We start from the raw sequence: 14806 nt of genomic DNA on the forward strand, positions 1-14806 counted from the left end.
AGCTTTGCCTTTGTCCTAAGGGCATGGATGGGGAGCAAGTGGCTGGCAGGGCAGGGTGCTTTTTGAAATGACACCCTGGCTGCTCTTGTGGAGAATGGAGAGGTGGGAGCAGAGTGGATGTGGGGGGACCACTCTAGAGCCAGTGATCCAGCCAAGAGATAAAGGGGATTGAACTAAAAGTTTGGATGGATGGGTCATGGATAGATGGATGGATGGATGGATGGATGGTTGGATGGATGGGTGGGTGGATGGGTGGGTGGCAAAACAAGTGGATGGTCAAAGGAAAGGTGTGATTGAGTGGAAGGATGGATGAATAGGGGATCAAAAGAAGGATGTGTGGATATGTGGATGAAACACAGATGGGAAGATGAGTGCATGTGAGATGCAAAATGGGCCTTCCAGAAGGAGAGGGGCTGGGGCTACACACGTGTCCAGGGTCGGCATCCCTCATACCTGAACTCTGCACCCTCCATCCACATCTTCCAGGAAAGAGGCCACAGAGAGAAAGATCCAGGTGGTGGCATGGCACAGCGGCTAGTTCCAGAATTTCATGCCGGCTCATGCTTCTGTGCTCCATATCTGGGCCACAGAAGAAGTGGGTAGAGTAAGTGGTCACAGCCCCAGCTCCCAGCTCCCTGAACCCCTCATCCTTCAGGTGGTACCTCCATCACTCTCTGGGGAGGGGTGGAAGCAGGGGACCCTTCCATCTGCTGGACACCAGGCATTCTAGTGGATGCAGCCTGGCCAAGGCTTCATGATTATCGTCCCTGTAAAAATTAATGTAGATACATTTTTTCAAGCGTTTAAAAAATCAGATCTCTGGGTGGAGAGATGAATAACCATATTCATGTTAAAGACTCATGTAACAAAAAATACACAGGGCAATAATTCATAATGCATTCTATTCTACAGAGTCATATTTTAATGCGTGACATATCCTGGGCAGCTCCTCTGTGCTAATTTTGTTTAATGAGCACATGTTATAGAATTTTCAGAGCACTATCCCTGGGCAATTAAAATGTGTTAACCTTTTTGGTTAAATTGTGCTGCTGAGGAAAGATCCTCAGTGTGAAACAGAAAGAAATACCCTGGTGTCAGCGAGGTGGAATCTAGAGGAAGGAATTGCCGCTGTGTCCTGGCTGCCTGGCCTCGGGGACCTGCAGCCCTTCTCTCCTGGCCTTGGGCCTCTGGTCTGTCATTCCTGCTTTTTCTTGGCCAAACCCAGCTCTCCTGAGCAGGACAAGGAGGCTGAGGCCTGGACCCACACACTGAGCGGCCTTCGTTGAACAGGCATTAATTGAGTGCCCACTGTTGTCCTGACCTGGGGAATCTGGGTGGCCTCAAGGGACACAAAAGTGATGGAGGGAACAAGTGAGATTTAACTGGAGCTTCAGTGCCTTGAGGAGGGCCAGGGACCACTCATTTGAAGTCCTGGCAGTTCTCCTTTTCCTCATCTGTAAAATGGGCATACGACACCCTTAAGTCCATGACTTTTAGATCCGGAAAGGACCCCTCGAGAGCCTCTAGCTAATGAATGGTTCCCAAACTTGGTTCCTTGGAACCCTGGGCCCCCAGCCCTATCTCCAGCTTCAATCAGAGCAGTTCTGCCTCTAATGGTTTTACATATTAAGCAATCTTATTGATATTAAATAATGCGGTAACATCATCAGCTTGAAAAAGGAGTTTTACTGTTTTAAAAGATTTAAATACAACTGATTTAGTCCAAATATTTGTATCTATATCTATATATGTGTATATATACTATATGTATATACAGACAAAAATATATAAATATATAAATTATACGAAATATATGAGTTATACAAATATATTTTTATCATATGCATTATACACATTATATGTATGTGTGTATGTGTATACACACGCACACACGCGCATATTATTTTTTCCCAAGGGAAAAATCTGAAGCGGTTTACAAAGCTGCACGTGGCATCACAGTGGAACAACAATTATTTGATGAAGAAATTGGAATAAAGGGAAAATGAAGGTAAAATGGTGAAACTACCTTGAGAAAATTTTGACCAAGAGATGTGTGCAGGAGTTCCCATCGTGGCTCAGTGATTAACAAATCCGACTAGGAACCATGAGGTTGTGGGTTCCATCCCTGGCCTTGCTCAGTGGGTTGGAGGATCTGGCATTGCCGTGAGCTGGGGTGTAGGTTGCAGATGCAGCTCAGATCCTGAGTTGCTGTGGCTCTGGCGTGGGCCGGTGGCTACAGCTCTGATTAGACCCCTAACCTGGGAACCTCCATATGCCGTGAGAGCAGCCCTAGAAATGGCAAAAAAAGACACACACACACAAAAAAGAGAGAGATGTGTGCACATGATCTTGGGCCATTAAAAGGTCAGGTCACTGTGCCCATGATGGGCCTCCAGCCCCCGCTTGTGTTTGAAGATACAGCTTGTGTTTGAGATGACAAACGTGAAGCCTCTGGCCAGTGCCTGCTGCATCATGCCTGCTCAGGCCCGCTGGGGGCATCTAAGAAAGACTGCAGTCATTCAACAAATGCTTTGAGCGCACTGCAGGGTGTGGGCAGGGTGCTAGGTGATGGGTTTGGGTGTAAAGAGAGGTGCTTGGTGCAGAGAAGACAGTGGTGGAAACGTAAACGGCCGTGGCCGCCCAAACACAGCCCCGAAGAAATGTGACTCATGGGACAAAGGGAGCCTCTGATGGGGCCACGGAGATGCAGTGTCTGAGGGAGCCCTGTGGGGGCGAGGGGGCAGCTAGTGAATGGGAGGCCATGAGATGAGCCATGTGGATGGATGATGGAGCCGCAAGGGAGATGTGAGGGTGGGGGCGGGTGAGGAGGGGCCCAGCGAGGGATTAGGTCTTCAGTCTAGATGAAGCCTCTCGGGGTTGGGGGGTATCACGTGTACTTTGCCTTTGGAAAGGGCACTCTGGCCTCTGGCTAGGCAGTTGCCCGACTAGTTGGGGTCAGTGGATGTGGAGAAGCCAATCAGGAACAGCGAACTGCTGACATCGTGGGGGGGGGCAGTTAAAGGGCCAGCACAGGGGTGAGGCTGGGGCCATGGGGGTTTGGGGGTGAGAAGCAGACAGATTAAGAGCTGTCCTGGAGGGCACCCTGTGTGTGTCCCTGGGCAGGAGAGAACAGGAAAGACTGTCTACCAGCATGAGCCAAGGCCTGGGGGCAGGAAACGGGAGTAGGGCAGCCCAGTCTGCCTGGAACCTGGGGCACCTGAGGCAGTATGGAGGTAGGTAAGGCAGAACTTTCCCGCAGGGTAGGCTCAGAAAGAGCTTCCTCCAGGCAAAGGAGTCTGGATTTGATTTGCAAGTTCCTGGGTGTCACTGGAGATAGCTCCTCTTTCTGCCTACCAGCTGTGCAACCATAGGCAAGTCAGTTAACCTCTCTGTGCTTTACCTGTTGACAAGCACAGTGGTTCCTACCTCCCAGAGCGCCTGAGGGATTGAAGGAAAAAATTCTCTTGGCACCAAGAACCAAGACCCACAGGCTTATTAGCATCCCACATCTTCAAAATTTAAAGAAGCTGAATGGGCGGTGGGGGCTGCTCCCCTGAGGACTGGGCCCAGCACTGAGGGAGCCCCCACCACCATCCCTGCCTAGGAAGCATCCTGATACTCGCTGTGGACAGGGCTGCTCCTGGCCCTGCAAGACACCAGCCACCTGGCCATAAGGAAAGGCGTGTTAACTGTTTTCACTAAGTGGCAACATTAAAGGATCATTTGGGGCAAGATTTCATTTTAAGAAAATTAAGAAGCTAGAAAGGAGCTACCAACAAAGTTAGCCACATTAAAAAGCCATTACAAATGTTAAAATATTGGCAGTTCCCATTGTGGCTCAGCAGTAACAAACCCCACTAGTATCCATGAGGGCGTGGGTTTGATCCCTGGCCTCGCTCAGTGGGTTGAGGCTCCGACGTTGCCATGAGCTATGGTGTAGGCTCAGATCCCGCGTTGCTGTCACTGTGGTGTAGGCCAACAGCTGCAGCTCTGATTTGACCCCTAGCCTGGAAACTTCCATATGCTGCAAGAGCACCCCCCCCAAAAAAAAAAACCTTAAAAACAAATGTTAAAATACAAAAAAAAAACCAAAAAACAAAAAACAAAAAAACAGAAAAAAAACCCAAACCCACCTCATCACCCAGGCTCTCTTCCTTGGAAGCCTGGGGCTGGGGTAAAGCAGAAGCACTGGAAGAAGGAGAGTTCCCGCTCTCCGGCCCTGAGCTGGTATATGTGGTGCTTCACAGACAGAAGCCACCTCATCTGGGTTCATGTCCCAGATCTGCTGTTTATCTTAGTGTGGCCTTGGGAGGGTTGCCAGATCTCGCAAATAAAAATATAGGACACTTGGTTAAATTTGAATTTCAGATGAATAATCAATAGCATTTTAGTGTCAGTTGGTCCCAGGCAATATGTGGGATTAACATAAACTTAAAATTCTCTCTTGTCTGTCTGAAATTCAAATTTAATTGGGCACTCTGTATGTTTTTTGGCAAACCGAGGCCTTGGGCAAGTCCCTTCATCTCTCTGAATCTCAGTTTCCCCATCTGTAAAATGGGGATAAAATAGTAACTCCTGCAGTGCCGAGGCTGGGAGTTCACGTAACAGGCTTGCTGCAGAGCCTGGCCCCAGCGGGAGCTGGCTGGGTTTGCTTTTCTTTTTTTTTTTTTTTTTTTTGTCTTTTTGCCATTTTCTTGGGCCACTCTCACGGCATATGGAGGTTCCCAGGCCAAGGGTCCAATTGGAGCCGTAGCCAGTGGCCTGCGCCAGAGCCACAGCAACACCAGATCCAAGCCGCATCTGTGACCCACACCCCAGCTCATGGCAACACCGGATCGCCAACCCACTGAGCAAGGCCAGGGGTCGAACCCGCAACCCCGTGGTTCCTAGTCAGATTCGTCAACCACTGCGCCACGACGGGAGCTCCTGGGTTTGCTTTTATTAGCCTGCCTGTACTTGGCTCTCCTTGCCATACGTGGCTCTCCATCCCCTCCCCATTGCTGGTCCTCAGCTCCAGCATCAGGTCTCCATCCCTGGATGTGGGTGGGGCTGCTAGCTGGGGGCAGAGGAGAGAAGGACGGAGGGGCAAAGGGAGCCTTTGGGCACCTGGGCTTCCACCAACTAGAGAGGCAGGACGTGTCGTGAGGGAGCCATTTGTGGGGCTGGAGGAGAAGGGGACATGGGCAAGGGCCACATGAACAGCAGGCATTCATTTATGCCAAGCCCCCTGGGCCTGGCTGCTCAGAGAGGGCTTCCTGGAGGATGTGGCACTTGGTGAGGTAGGGCTCAGACCTAGACAAAGGGAAAGGAGGAGGGAGTGGGTCTGCAGGGTGAGCTGCCAGGGAACTGTGGACTGGAGGGCAGGGCTGGTGGCGGCGGAGCGGTGGGGGGTGAGGCTGTCCAGGAGGATTACGGAGCAGCCCCCATGTGGTGTGAGACAGTGACTTTCGCCTGTGGGAAGAGGGGACCCATCCAAGTTGCGTGCCTTAGGGAGAGGTCTCTAAGGTGCCTCGGAAGGAGGCGGATGGGCACCGGATGGCAACGGAAGCAGGAAAGTGCTTTAGGAGGCATGGTGAGGCTTGGTTAAAATGGGCAACAACACGGGTCGCTGCCCCCAGATTGCTCAGGCTCCTCCCACTGCCCAGACACCAAGGCTGTCCTGTGGGCATCACCCTCAATGGACATGCTGTCATCCACCAAAAGGATCAGCTCGTCCTGCAACCCAGGAGCCAGCTGCCGGAGGCTAGGATAGGACAGGCCAGCAGGGCAGGGTCCACACAGGACCAGGCTACCCCTCTCTTGTACGTCCTCTTGCACCTCTGCATCCCACGCTTCGAGTTTCCTTTGAAACCCATCAGCATCGGTTGCTCCTAGTTTTTGCCCTAGTTACCAGCGCACATTAATTTTATGGCAGAAATTAATTCTATCCACTTCCATTAGTGCTCGATTATTCCTTGCTGACTCCCTTTGAATAAACACCCATGAAGAGGCTTTAATTAAAACGTCAACAACGGAGCAGCAGCCTCCTTGCAAGGTGGCACCTTCCAGCTCTGCTGTGGCTGGGCAGCTGGACCCAGCCAGCATAGTGTCCAGGAGACAGAGAGCCAGGGCAGGGCAGGTACAGGTGGCCATCAGGAAGCCAGGAATGTCAGGGCAAGGAGGGCTCACCCCATCGTCACACAGGGCTGAAGGCAGGGTGAGAGCAAGGCCCCCCCTGGATCCCACACCAGAGCTGGCTCAGCCAGCCACCCAGGGCCAAGTGTGGGCGATGGAGCTGAGTGAGGCAGGTGGGCAAAGGGCTGCACGGGGGGTCAGAAGGGAGCAGTGAGAAGGAGATTTCTGCCTAGAAGCTGCTGGTCCTGTTGTTTGGTGGAAGGGCAGGCCCAGGGTTGCTGGGCCGTGGGCTTTTCCAGTAGACATATGAATCTGTGCTGTTATGTAAAAGTCTCCCACGTTTTCCATGTTCAATTATAATTTACAATTTTTAGAACTCCACACGCACCAAGCCAGACGCCTCTGCAGTCCAGACTGAGTCCTCAAGTGGTGACTTGGTGCCTTTCCGTTGTCCCTGGGCTCCGTGGGAGTTGTTTTTGCAACCAGCAAGGAGAAGATAGAGAAGTAGGGACACGGTGAAGAAGAGTGAGGGGCCAGCTCCAGAGCCTCCAGTCCTGACACTGCTCTGGGCACTGGCCCCGTGCTTTGGACCCTCTGCATCTCCCCCACAGATATGGAAAGTTCCAAGACCCAGCAACCCTGGGCCTGCTTCTCTACCAAACTGCAGGACCCGCAGCTTCTAGGCATGGTGCTAGATCAAGGCCAAAAGGACTCCTAAGTGCCTCCCTGCTTTGCTCCACAAGGCCCTGCAAACCCACAGACAGAGTCCCTGTACCCTGGCCCTAGGAGGCCCCAAGAGGGAGGCTTCCTTGGCTGGGCTTGGCCATCACCACACTCACTGGCAATGGGTCCAGGATGGAGCTGGGTCAGGGCCGGGGGCTCAGGGCCAGTGACGAGAACAAGGGGTAAGAACTGATCGGGAGTTCCCGTTGTGGCGCAGTGGTTAACGAATCCGACTGGGAACCATGAGGTTGCGGGTTCGATCCCTGGCTTTGCTCAGTGGGTTAACGATCCAGCATTGCCGTGAGCTGTGGTGTAGGCCGCAGACGCGGCTCGGATCCCGCGTTGCTGTGGCTCTGGTGTAGGCTGGCAGCTACAGCTCCGATTCGACCCCTAGCCTGGGAAACTCCATATGCTGTGGGAGCGGCCCAAGAAATGGCAAAAAAAGGCAAAAAAAAAAAAAAAAAAAAAAAAAAAAGATAAGCTTCAAAAATAAATAAATAAATAAATAAATACAGTCTTAAAAAAAAAAAAAAAAGAGCTGATCGTTTCCCAGCTGCCCCAGGCAAACGGGCCTCGGTCTCCAAGCTAAGTGGGTGTCCACGTCCAGCCCATAAAGGCCAGCCAGGCTCAGACTGTTGCCCCTTGGGGGCTGGCCCTCTTGTCTCATTCTCAGACGGCAGCAAAAGGGAAAAGGAATAGAACTGATCATCCGTGATGAAAGAACTGTGTCCAGGGGTCTCCCCTTGGTTTTCTAACTTTTTTAGCCAAGAAACCCTTATTTAAGAGACCTGGTTTTTGGTCTTTTGGTTTTTTGTTTTTTTGTTTTTGTCTTTTGTCTTTTTTAGGGCCATACCCACGGCACATGGAGGTTCCCAGGCTAGGGGTCTAATCAGAGCTATAGCTGCCAGCCTACGAGACACAGACACAGCAACGCAGGATCCAAGCCCCCCCTGCGACCTATACCACATGCCAGATCCCCAACCCCCTGAGCCAGGATAGGGATCGAACCTGGGCCCTCATGGATGCTAATCAGATTCGTTTCTGCTGAGCCACCATGAGAACTCCCCCAGAAGACCTGTTAGGACAACCCAAAAGGCTGAATAGATGGAAGTGGCCTTGCTCTGCTTAACACAGCCGAGTGACCTGTCCTCAGACTCTCGTCATGGTCCTTAGGTTAGGAGATCTGTGCTTATCAATGGAGTGGCTCTGTCCACTGAGGCTGGACTTGTTCTTCTCTGGCTCCCTGTCCTCACTGTGGGAATGTTCTGGTGCAGCGCTGGAGGGGACAAGGCCAAGCAGTATGGTGTCAGCGTATTGAGTGAAACTCCAACTTAGCACAGGTCACCAGAGCCAGAACCAGCCTGTAACCTATTTTGGGGGTAGAACCTCAGACCTCAAATGTATCTGAATTTTACTTACTCTTCTTTTTTTTTTTTTTTTTTTTTTTTTTTTGGTCTTTCTGCCTTTTCTAGGGCCGTACCTGCAGCGTATGGAGGTTCCCAGGCTAGGGGTCCAATCGGAGCTGTAGCCACCAGCCTACACCACAGCCACAGCAATGTGGGATCTGAGCCGTGTCTGCAACCTGCACCACAGCTCACGGCAACGCCGGATCCTTAACCCACTGAGCAAGGCCAGGGATCAAACCCACAACCTCATGGTTCCTAGTTGGATTCGTTAACCACTGCGCCACGACGGGAACTCCTACTTACTCTTCTTTAACCTGAAATACATTTCTTTGTTTTTAAGCTATCGTCAAAGCAAACAGAACAAAAACTAACAGCCTCTGAGCCACGCCAACCTCTGAGGGGAACTATTTTGCAAACTCCTCACCCAAATCGGCTCCCAGGCTAAGAGTGGGCCTGCAGTGGGGATGGAGAGGGTCTGGGGCCCCTCAACCCCCAGGGGAAGGGGCTGCAGCTCCCTGCTGTCCACAGCCCGTGTGACAGGTGCTGCAGGGATGGAAGTTACCCTTGGGGCCAAGACAACCATCCATGCTCCTGGAAGCATGGGCACGGCAGGTGGAGGGAGGCGGTAGCTGTCACTGGTCAGCTGGGGAGCAGCCCACCCATGCTCCTGAGGCCTGCAGAGCGGGGGTAGTCCACTCTGGGACCTGTGGGAGTACAGGCCAGGGTGGGGCTGACCAGTTTATTACCTCTGGATCCCCCCATAACCAACTCACAGGCTTGGCCTCCAGACAGGGTGGGCAGAGCAAGGGTCCCAGGGGGTGGCCTGAGCCAAGCTGCCTTCATTTTCATCACGAGCCCATGAATGGCCCCAGAGAACCCCTGTTATTTTCTGACATGGCTCTTGGCCTTCTGCCACTGCTGGGTAAATAGAGAAGCAGGATTTCCCAGGCAGAAGCTGCCGGGACTGGCACCTTTTCTGTGCCCTGTGGGGCTGGGCACACCCACAGTGGTCTTTGGGAGCCCCTTGCGAGTGGCTCCTGTGAGGGTCTTATCCTGCACCCCATCCAACCGATAAATGTTAATAGTCACTTTCACGGAGCCCAAGCAGCTTTGGTTTCTTTACGAATGATTAACCAAATGGGGATATTTGTTCAATACAATCAGTGACTCTGGGTGAAGGATCTGGCATTGCCATGAGCTGTGATGTAGGTTGCAGACGCAACTTGGATCCCACATCGCTGTGGCTGTGGTGCAGGCCGGCAGCTGTAGGTCCGATTCATCCCCTAGTAGCCTGGGAACCTCCATAGGCCATAGATGTGGCCCTAAAAAGCCAAAAAAAAAAAAAAAAAAAAAAAAAAAGGAGTGAATCAACCATTATGCCATCACCTCTCCAGCAGCCCGATTCTCCAGCTTACCCTGGAATAATAAACATCTGCTGGTTCTTGAGCTCCTCCTGGTCCTCCCTTAGGAAAGGAGAAAATAGTCATCACAGCAGCCTCACCTCCTCAGGATCAGTGACCTCTCCATGCCTCGTAATTAAACAGGCCTTGGGGAGTTCCTGTCGTGGCTCAGTGGTTAACAAATCCAACTAGGAACCATGAGGTTGCAGGTTCGATCCCTGGCCTTGCTCAGTGGGTTAAGGATCTGGTGTTGCCGTGAGCTGTAGTGTAGGTCGCAGATGCGGCTCAGATCTGTCAATGCTGTGGCTCTGGTGTAGGCTGGAGGCTAAGGCTCTGATTGAACCCCTAGCCTGGGAACCTCCATATGCTGCGGGTGCGGCCCTAGAAAAGGCAAAAAGACAAAAATAAAAAAAAATTAAAAATTAAAGAGGCCTGAATTTTTTTTTTCTTTTGGTCTTTTTAGGGCCGCACCCGCAGCATATGGAAGTTCCCAGGCTAGGGGTCACATTGGAGCTGCAGCTGACGGTCTACACCACAGCCGTGCAACATAGGATCCAAGCCATCTGCGAATTATAGCCCAGATCACGGCAACGCCAGATCCTTAACCCACTGAGCGAGGCCAGGGATCGAACCCATGTCCTCATGGATGCTAATTGGGTTCGTTATTGCTGAGCCATGATGGGAACTCCTAAAAACTTTTAAACGTGAGGAGTTGAGACTTTAATAGTGGAAAAGACAAGTCGATACTATTTGGAGGCATGTTAAAATTTCTCGTCGCATCTCCTGTGCCCACGGTTCTGCAGTGTCCACCTTGCCTGGCTCACTGCCCAGTTGCCATACCCCCTGCCCCTGAGTGCCTTGAGGAGCTGGAGTTCTTTGCACAAGTAGATCCACTTTTATTTATTTTTTTATTTTTTATTTTATTTTTTTGCTTTTGAGGGCCCCACCTGTGGCATACGGAGGTTCCCAGGCTAGGGGTTGAATTGGAACTACAGCTGCTGGCCTACACCACAGCCACAGCAACGCCAGATCCTTAACCCACTGAGCGAGGCCAGAGATCAAACCCACAACCTCATGGTTCCTAGTTGGATTCGTTTCTGCTGCACCATGACGGGAACCCCTCTTTTTTTTTTTTTTTTTTTTTTTTTTTTTTTTTTTTTTTAGATCTACTTTTTAAACGCATCACACACACTAGTTTCTGTCTTGCCTATATGGGCCTGAGTGTCAGGGTTTGCTGGAGCAGAAAGATCTTCACCAGGAGACTTGGCCTGGCCACTTGAGGCCCGCATGCTCAGGAGGCAGCACCCTGCTGGCCGCCTCCCTGTTTCCCTGCATCTGGGCCTCATTGAATTCCACCCAGGCAGCTGGCAGTCCATCACCTCGCCCGAGCCAGAGACGCGAGACATTGAGAAGCAGCAAAAGAAGACCCAGGTCTTTGAAGTGACTCTGCCATAGTCTTTCCTGATGATGGATGGCAAGAGTCAGGATGTCAACTTGGGCCAAGCTGCAGGGAGGGCCAGGAGTGACAACAGTGTGAAAAATTAATACCCCAGGGGGAAGCTTAGCACATTTGGGTGGTCCTGATCTTGTGCTTCTAATCGTTTTCAGAAGCGATTGACCATGGATAAGATATGCACAGGAGTTCCTGTCGTGGCTCAGTGGTTAATGAATCCAACTAGGAACCATGAGATTGTGGGTTCGATCCCTGGCCTCACTTAGTGGGTTAAGGATCCGGTGTTGCCGTGAGCTGTGGTGTAGGTTGCAGGCATGGCTGAGATCCCTCGTTGCTGTGGCTCTGGCGTAGGCTGGTGGCTACAGCTCAGATTCAACCCCGAGCCTGGGATCCTCCATATGCCGAGGGAAGCTGCCCTAGAAAAGGCAGACAGACAAAAAAGAAAAAAGAAAAAAAAAAAAAGACATGCACTGCAGATGGCTTCTGCCCCTCTTTCTCTTCAAACACAGCCCTCATTTCCAAAAAAGAACAGGTAGGAGTTCCCGTTGTGGGGCAGTGGAAACGAATCCAACTAACATCCATGAAGATTCGGGTTTGATCCCTGCCCTTGCTCAGATCTCGTGTTGCTGTGGCTGTGATGTAGGCAGGTAGCTGTAGCTCCCGTTTGACACCTATCCTGGGAACCTCCATAAGCCAGAGGTGCGGCCCTAAAAAGCAAAAACAAACAAACCAACCCACTGATGGATGGCTAGCATCTCAAGCCAGAATGGTCCTGGCTTGTTTGTCCAGCCTCCTCTTTGTACAGAGGGGAGACTGGAGTCCAGGCCACAGTTATTTTCAGAACAAGAATGATTCAAGATTGAGGGAAGCACCTTGGATAGAAAAAAACAAATGGCTCTTATACCTGAAAAGAGGAGGAAGTCGTGGGTTCAGGCCCAGCCTTGCCAGGGAAGCCACAAATCTGGCCAGTCTGGCAGCAGGCAGCTAAGTGGAGGTGGCCACAGCCTCTGTACCATCTGCTTGGCTAGGGAAAGAGCCTGCTGCATCTCTCCTCCCAGGTAGAGCTCCAGCCTGGCTCACTGGTGGGATGGGGGGGTGGTGTGAAGAAAGGAGAGGCCTCCATATGGTGCCAGTGAGCAAGGTGGGGCTGGAAACTGCTTCTGTGGATGCAGCTTAATTCTATGCAGGCTAATAGTGATGTCTTCGAGATTTGGGCGGCACCTGGGGTGTGCATGGTGTTTCTACACTGGCTCCTCTCAGTAACCCTGGAGGGAGCATCCCACCCCCAGGTGAGAAGCCTGGGACTCATGGGTGGGCTTATTATTATTTATTTGTTTGTTTCGACTTTTCTAGGGCTGCTCCTGCGGCATATGGAGGTTCCCAGGCTAGGGGTCAAATCGGAGCCACCGGCCTACGCCACAGCCACAGCAATGCTGGATCTGAGCCGTGTCTGCAACCTACACCCCAGCTCATGGCAACGCCGGATCATTAACCCACTGAGCAAGGCCAGGGATCGCAACCTCATGGTTCCTAGTCAGATTCGTTAACCACTGCGCCACAACGGAAACTCCTCGTGGGTGGGCTTTTGCCCAGTCGCACAGAAGGCCTTCCAAGCAGATGAAGACCTGATGGCAGATGGGGAGCCGGGCAGGCAGCCCAGCTGAGGAGGAAGAAGGCATGAGTATTCCCATCCTTCTAGCGGGCCAGGGGCTCGAGTTAGTGGCCGCATTGAAGAAGCAGCTGGAAGTGACCTCCCACCGGAATAGTATGAGGTTCCCTAGCCCACTTACCTTCACCTGCCAGTGACTGCAGAGCACCCTACTTTGATCCAAAAGACTGGACTGGTAGTTCGTGGAAAGAAGACCCTAGTCCTAACCCTAACCCATCAGGGTGCCTCAGGTCAGCTGTTCGTGAATGCAGAACTGTGCAGCTCAGGTGAGAGATGGAAGGGTGACGTCGTGCACACTCGTGGGGAAGCTGGGCCTTAAACACTGAGGGCAGGAGTTCCCATTGTGGTGCAGCAGAAGTGAATCCAACTAGTGTCTATTAGGTTGCAGGTTCGATCCCTGGCCTCGCTCAGTGGGTTGGGGATCCGGCGTTGCCATGAGCTGTGGTGTAGGTCACAGACGCGGCTCAGATCCCATGTTGCTGTGGCTGTGGTGTAGGCTACAGATCCGATTCAGCCCTAGCCTGGGAACTTCCATATGCCACAGGTGCAGCCCTAAAACAGCAAAAAGAACCCAAAAAACAAAAACCACCAAGGGCACTTTGCAGCATAGTGTTGGGGGTGTAGTTTTTTTTTTTTTTTTTTTTTTTTTTTTTTTTTTTTTGGCTATGCCTGTGGCATGTGGAAGTTCCCTGGCCAGGGATGGAACCCATGCCACAGCAGTGACAAAACCAGATCCTTAAGCCACTGGGCCACCAGGGAACTCTGAGCACATCACCTTTTTATTTAACTAAAATAATAACTTGGACTTTGGATTTCCTCTCCAGCCCACACCCTTCAGGCAGGGGCACCCGTGTCTGACCACTGCGGGCTGCTAAAATGTACAGTCATAAATAGGGAGCAACCACAGAGCAGCCAAGCCCCCGCTGAGTAACAGCCAGGCACTGAAGTCAAGAGGCCTGGCCTCCGGAAGACTCATCCTCCCAGATCTGCTTGGTGGCTGCTGGGTTCTGGTGACTCAGACATTAATTCCGCCCATCCTCTCATCCCCCTGCAGGCACCGGTCCTAACTTCGCCACAGACCCGCTCCTGTCCCTGCTCCTGTTAGCTCTGCATAAGTTCCTCCGCCTGCTGGTGGGGCCCTGACAGACTCACCGTCCTGTGCTCCTGAGCGCCCCACACGGCTGCCCAGCCCCTGGCTGAGGACCGCGTCGCCAGACAGACACAGACAGACTCAGAGAAGCATGACCAAGTCCACGTGGAAAATAAATCATATTTTTGGGGAAGTTACAGAAATGTAGAACACCTAAAATAATGCATCTAGTTTCCAAATAAGATGGAGTTTGGACCATGCAGTATGCATGGGCTCAATGATTTCTCTATTTTAATGTATTTTTCTTTTCTAAACTTTTTCTCCAGGTCTTCATTTTGCACGAACTGTTGAGCAGTTATCTTTAGGATACCCTGTAAAAATGTTGGGTCAAAGCCTTTCTGACAAAGCAAAATATTTTTAGTAGATGATTGCGTTTAGGAAATTTTTTAATTTACTTTTTCCTTTGGGGGCTTTTCTTTTTTTATTAAAGTAAATTATTTCTTTTGAGACATTTTGATTAAAAAAGATACATCTTATCATAAGTAAAATTCACTGTCAATAATATTTATTTTTAAATAAAGATTGGAAACAAGGTCAGACACTTGTTTATAAACTGTATTGTATATTGCTGAATAACAGTTGAATAAAAAACCACTTTGAAATAACCTTTCTACAGACATGTATGAATGTTAAGCCTTGGTGCCCAGAGCAGCCTGAATGCTGAATGCCATGACCTCGTGGTCTTTGATGCCAGCTGCACCCCCAGCTGGCTGCAGCCCAGCCTGGAAGACAGCCCAGGGCACCTGGCCAAGGCCACACTGAGTAGACAGAGCACTTGCCCAGCCTCCACTAGGGACAGGGGACTTCATGGAGCCAGGAGTGAAAGACACCCCCAGCCTGGGTCCTGAAGAAGGGAGCTGCTGGGAAGAGGGCTGATATAAATCAAGACAC

At 51.3% G+C, this 14806-nt stretch overlaps 1 protein-coding gene across 2 annotated transcripts in view; it reads left to right on the forward strand.

Moving 5' to 3' along the window:
• VSTM2B (V-set and transmembrane domain containing 2B) overlaps positions 1-14521 on the forward strand; it is a 30405-nt gene extending 15884 nt beyond the window's left edge. For both annotated transcript variants that reach the window (XM_005664465.3, XM_003355830.3), the window contains one exon: positions 13820-14521. In XM_005664465.3, coding sequence (XP_005664522.1) covers positions 13820-13908 — 89 coding nt within the window. In that variant the 3' untranslated portion in view covers positions 13909-14521. The remainder of the gene's footprint in view (positions 1-13819) is intronic.

The sequence above is a fragment of the Sus scrofa genome, chromosome 6 (assembly GCF_000003025.6).
Source record: "Sus scrofa isolate TJ Tabasco breed Duroc chromosome 6, Sscrofa11.1, whole genome shotgun sequence".
NCBI classification, from domain to species: domain Eukaryota; kingdom Metazoa; phylum Chordata; class Mammalia; order Artiodactyla; family Suidae; genus Sus; species Sus scrofa.